The sequence below is a fragment of the Aplysia californica genome, unplaced genomic scaffold (genome assembly GCF_000002075.1).
Source record: "Aplysia californica isolate F4 #8 unplaced genomic scaffold, AplCal3.0 scaffold00534, whole genome shotgun sequence".
In the NCBI taxonomy this organism is placed as follows: domain Eukaryota; kingdom Metazoa; phylum Mollusca; class Gastropoda; order Aplysiida; family Aplysiidae; genus Aplysia; species Aplysia californica.
The window spans coordinates 133,298-139,713 of NW_004797804.1; the positions used below are offsets into that span (position 1 = coordinate 133,298).

Genomic DNA, 6,416 nt, shown 5'->3' on the forward strand with positions numbered 1-6,416 from the left:
TGTGTGTGTGTGTGTGTGTGTGTGTGTAGATTTTACTATTTTACTTCACTTGGAATTCTTCGTTATATCATATGACTGTCTTTCTTGTGTTGTCGAATTTCAGTGAATTTTTTCTGTAAAATTTGATTTGCTCAAAATTATTTTACCCACTTCAAAGTGTTCAATGGTATCGCACACATTCTGTTTTGTTTGAATACTTTATTAACTGAAGCTGTTTCACAGGTGTTTTAGAATTACACATTTTCTTCTGTTTAAGTTTGATTTCTTCTTTCCAATTAAATATGTTCAACGTTGCAGATTAAGTTTAGTCTAGTTATTTAAGGTGTTTTAAACCAAGGAGAGGGTTTGGGATTAAGTAAGAACACAAATGATACGTATGTCCCAAAGACTAAACTGGCCCCCGAAGGGGCCCAATCCATTTACAATTTTTTATTCTCCCTTCATAAGTTCGTGCATTCGGTGATAGTTTCCTAATTAAATAGTAATACAACAGTGCAAAGAAGGAGAAATTTGACACACAATTGGCATAAATCTAATATCCTAAAAAAAAAAAAAAAGCAGCGCTTTGCACTTTCGAGGGAAAGTGATAAAGCGGTGCGAAACTGAAATGGTGCACGAAACGGAAATACGCCATGCAATTGGCAAGTTGACCCGCATTTGGGCCCTACTATGCATAATTTGGTTCCTATATATTTTATCAAAAACTTAAATAGAAAAAGAACCAACCGGTCATCATTAGATAAATCGTACCGAAGGGAAGACAGTTCTATTATGTTATTATAGCAATATAAAAGTAAAAGACTTGAAAACTTCAGATATATCTAGACCCAGAATGGGTCAGAGGTAGTCAAATCCAGAAAATACCCCCCCCCCTCCTCGATCGTTGGAACAACACATCATCCTGGAGGTGCAGTTATAGAGGTTGTAAGGCAAGAGTTCTGACGAACAGAGATTATATAGAGGCGTCCAAAAGAAACTTGAAAAAGTAATCACCCTCTCATCGTGTTAAAAGTTTGCACTACCCACTCATGCAGCAGAGCTAAATAGATTCTGCATCATCTATGTTAAGAGACGCCTGAGATCTGGTCATTTAAAATTGGCATTTAAAAAATCAGGCTTGGCAAAATTGTGCAAAAGCATCGACTTTGACCATCAATGATTTATTCATAGAGGCACAAAGAAAAGTAAAATTGTCTTTGCACTTGTATTGGAGAGCGTAAATATTGATACAAATAATATAGACATATTACATATCTAATGAAAGGAAAATTTTGTCTCTACAACAAACAATATTTTTTTACGATAGTGTCAAACAAAACAGAAAACAGAGCTATCACAAATATCACGCCGAACTTGGACTTAACACTAGATTTCTTAATGTGCTCATTGTTATTTTGCTTGAGAGCCTTTGGTTTTGTGTAGAGCACGAACCCTTTGGGCATCGACTCTATTACATTTTGGATATACTTGTCTGTCATGTCATCCCAAATGTCTCAGAGGAGAAAGTTGCAAACAAAGGGTCTAAATGCGGAGCAAAGTAGCTTTTCTTTTGTTGCTGTTTCATGGTACTTCATATACCTGTATGATTTATACCGGGGCTATCTGGTGATCACTCCAGCGGTGATACGATTTAGTTTCCCAAGAATTTTTTGAGGGCATTGGCACTGTGAGAAAGTGCTTTCCTATGGATGGAGATGTCTACTTGAATGACACCTTGACAAAAAATAAGGGTACAATATGACGTCCCAGCACTTGTGCGATGTGGTCCACAGAACCAAGCCATCCAGTGATCCTCACGACGTGGGCGGATTTCCTCATTCCACCCCAGACCATCCAAAACCATGGCAGTTTCGGGACCTCTGTTCCTCACTAGCAGATGATTATGTCTAAAATCTAACTAACACAGTCCATGTGCAAAAAAAGATTTCGTCCTCTGTCCGAAACTAATAGCCCCTTAATTAAATGAGGACATGCAATGTTAAGTCCAGGTTTTATGTGGTATTTGTGACTGCTTTGTTCTTCAATCTTTTACAAAAAATCATCAGAAGATGCTGTTCATTGCAGAGACACTAATAGTAATATTCTCTTTTCATTTGAAATTCAATACATTTCCATTCCACCAATGTTGACAACCACTGTTTATGCACCTCAATATAGGCACTATCACACTTTTACGTTTCTTTGATTTCGCACTATTTTGTCAAGCCTGGTTTTTAAAAATTAACTTTTGTTTAGTGACCATATCTTAGACGTCTCTTAACATAGATAAAATATTAATGTGTCAAATGATTCAGACTTTATTTAACTTTAAATTGGTTTGCTGCAAATGAGTGGATAGCGCAAGGCTATAACACGATCACTTGGTGATTATATTTTCAAGTTTCTTTTGGACGTCATTATATAACATACTCAAATCTTACGGTAATCCAACGAACACAGCCATGATGACGCTGACGGAGCACGATATTTTACTCTACTTGAAGACTATGTCTAACAATTTAATACTTCAACAAGTACTCGAATGTGCTTCATCCGTACAGACCTAAGAAAAACGTTATGTTTGAAACCCGTCGAAATGAGCTTCCACGCCAAAGAAAACGTCAACGCGCTGAGATCAAGGTGCCATATTAAGTGTGAACGCGACGAAAACAGGTAAAACGTGTTGAGATTGATTCTGATTGAGTGCAGTAGCTTCTTTTTTTTTTTTTTTTTTAACTCATTGTTGTTTCTGTCTATCTAGATTCTACCCGTCTAAGTCCTTGTGTCCACCAACCCAGAAACCAACTGATCATAAGTAGTCCGTCTTTCAGGAAAACGATAGTTGAGAGCACCGGTTTTTCACCCTAGCAGTATCCAACTTACCTAGGAGTCAAACTTGACCATAAGCTAACCATGAAAAGCCAAGTGGAGAACATAAGGAACAAGGCAAAGAATAGACTCCAACTTTTAAAGAAACTCGCAAGCAGTTCATGGGGATCAGACAAACAAACTCTCAGAGCTCTATATCTTGGTTATGTCCGATCTTCCCTGGAATACAGCAATAGCCTACTCACTATGTGCAGTACAACTACTTGCAACACCCTTGACAAGGTCCAAAACAATGCCCTTCGTTTTATAAATGGTGGAATGAGATCCACACCTACCGCCGCGTGCGAAATCCTTGCAAATGTTGAACCTCTGGGAATCCGCAGAGATAAAGCAGTTTTGGAGCTACACGAAAGAACAAAAAGAATGTGCCCCAACCACCCAAACAGGAAATTAGTAGAAACATAGAAACCAAAGAAACGAATTCAACAAAAGTCAATCACGCATCACATCACAGAACTAATGGAGAGCCACCATCTACCACAAAACAGAAAAGAAACTCAAAGAGTCAACCAAAACATCCCTCCCCACCTTTCTTTAAAAAAGCCAACCATTACAACATCTCTCAAAGACAAGAGCACAAAATCGTCAGACCCAGTGACGCTTATGATTGCATCACATCAAACAATCGACAGCTATTCAGATGACTGAATACACGTCTATACGGACGGCTCAGCATTCAAAGGCACAACGAAAGCCGGATATGGAATACTAATACAGTACCCAGGTGGAAGTTCCAATGAGATCTCTGCAGCCTGTGGAGAGAAATGCAGCAACTACGATGCAGAAATGATAGCAATTGAAACAGCACTGTACCATCTCCGTACAGTTTTTGACACTCAACCTGGAAAAGCACAGAGCATTGTGATTTCCACTGACTCACTATCAGTATTACAAGCCATAGAAAATGACCATTATCTAAACCAAGATTTGACCCATATACTGTTTGGATCCCATCATCTGATAACATTCTGTGGCATCAACCTAGTAATGCAGTGGGTCCCCGGACACTCAGACATACCTGGACATGACAGAGCAGACACACTTGCCAAACGGGGATCTAGACAGGAACAATCCAACATTCCAACTTCATACGACACTGCAAAACAAATCATCAAAAGCAACAACAAACTAGATTGGATGAACAGATGGGCCCTGGGAAAGACAGGCAGAGCAGTTTTCAAACATATGACCACAACAAAATGGAATGACAATATCAACCGCCTTCAGAGAAAGAAACAGACCACGAACTTCCGCCTACGAACAGAACATACACAGCTCAACTTCCACCTGAACAGAATAAACCAGGAACTTCCCCCAATGTGTCCCTTGTGTGACTATGCATAAGAGACTGTGGATCATCACCTGTTCCACTGCACAGCCCTAAATGACATCAGAGCTACCCTTCTCCCTCCGAGACCTAACATTAACAACACACTCTATGGAACTTTACAGCAACTGCAGCAAACCTGCACTTATCACTACATGGCATTGGACAGAAGGGCGAAAGCCCAGCTGTTGCTGGATCGATAACAACAACAACAACAACAACACCCTAGCAGTCGGTGGTAATTCCTTTTCGCTAAGTTCACCGAAACGATCCCATTCCTCTCTACGAAAGTCTGGTCTGTTGGAATGCTGCATGCGCCACTTCAGTAGTCGGTTAGTGTAGCAAGTCATCAGCAAGAGGCCCAGCCAGAACTAAAATGAAAAAAAGAACCCACCCTAATTTTAAGTTCCAAAGAAATATCTAATGTCATGTTTCGCAACAAACACCTCAAAATTAGCAAATTGCCTTCGTAAACCACCGGTTACTCAATGCACAATAACAATACTCTTGCTAATCGTTAAAAAAAAATAAATTATTCAATCGTTCATGTGCTGTTCTTCTTGTTCTAGCCTTGCGTTCCTCAACCTTCGACCTGATCACGAATGCCGGAAACAAACTGATGATAGAATTTTGCCTCCTCCCGACAAAACTCAGGTCTTATCTTTTTAGTAGACACGCGGGTCTGCTCTTTCCTAGCATTAAATTCTAAATGATGACCGTTATTTTGGCCATGTGCGCTTCTCCTCTTTGCTCCGCCAAAACTCCCAAACAAACGATTCCGATATTCTTGGCTTTGCCTCGACATTTGCCTCGACGTCACAGACTGTTACTATTATTATGATTATGTGCACAGATGTGTGTGGAGGAGAGGATGTGCGATAGGGTGTGTATATAGGTGTGCTCATGCGCTTGCGTATGCGTGTGTGTATGTATGTATGTATGTATGTATGTATGTATGTATGTATGTATGTATGTATGTGTGGTGAACCAATGAGCCAGGATCTGGACAATAAAGATGTGTGTCTTATCTCATCTTATCTTTCGAATCCGCATGGTAACCTCAGTCAACATGCACCCTGTAGAGAAGGATTTTGCTGCCAGACTCGGGCCCCAATTTATCTCACAATGCTTGCGTCTGGTCATGACCCCGAGACGTTTCCGCTGAATCTCATTTGATCGCTGTAATATGTACATTGCCCAATGGATACAATTGATTTTATTTCATACAGTTGGGACCAGCCAGAATTTTCATTTTATTGACGGGCAGTGGCTACCATTTCAGCACCAACATGACGGAATCGACTCGCGACCTACACAAATTAACAAATTTGATTTTGAAGGCCGTAATCGAACTTAGTTAAATTTGTTGCATCGTGCCAAAATTGTATCTTTTGTCCCCGCATAAAGGAAAATACTGGCTGGTCGCAACTGAAACAAAATGATTCATACTTGAAGTGTGCCTTGGGAGGTATACACAGAGAGTGTGGTTGGTTGGCGGATGCTCTGATGTGGTTTGCTTCTTCTTTCCTATCAAACATCTATAGTCATTATCTCCCCTTCTTCTTTTTTAAAATGTTTGTTACTCTCTTGTAACACCTCTAATCTTCTCGCGCTCATATGACCTTATGCCTTTCCGAGCGCCGTAAAACCTACTCTACTATAACATCAATACACAAAGAGTAGGCCGACATTGCCTATTTGATTAGGTGTGCGATGGCGAAACTCCTAACCACTACACCACATCACAGATGTCGTGTGTAAGACCATGTCTAACATTCAATACTCGAACTCTTACAGGGTAGGAGTTGCCATAACTGCAGCTCTTCCGAAATCCCCGAAGATGTTCAGTGGATGATCCGGTGCCCAGAGGAGAATCAGCAGCAGGGCTTTTCTGATTGTCAGGGCTCCTGCTCTACTTTCACGGGTCAGAATGGTGAGTGAAAAATCTGAAGAGAGCAACTGTACCAGGGACTATAAGTGACTGGAGGAATGATTACGACCTGACTGTTATTAAACGTCTCGTACAACAAAAAAAAGTAAAATGCATTATTATTATCTTATTGCTGTACCTTTTTGAAGCACATAACACACTCACGAACAGAAAAAAGGCTAAAACAGCACCAGGACATGGATGGCTGGTGCCTCTATAAATGAATCATTGATGGTCAAGGTCAACACACTCACGCACGTGCACACATATGCGTGCGCACACACACACACA

General features: G+C 40.3%; 1 protein-coding gene across 1 annotated transcript in view; it reads left to right on the plus strand.

The window, feature by feature from the left end:
• Positions 1-6,196, plus strand: part of LOC101850746 — an 8,703-nt gene extending 2,507 nt beyond the window's left edge. Inside the window, exon 2 of the mRNA XM_005106451.3 lies at positions 5,993-6,196. Within this exon, the coding sequence (XP_005106508.1) occupies positions 5,993-6,136 (144 nt within the window). The 3' untranslated portion in view covers positions 6,137-6,196. The remainder of the gene's footprint in view (positions 1-5,992) is intronic.
• Positions 6,197-6,416: the final 220 nt, after the last annotated feature.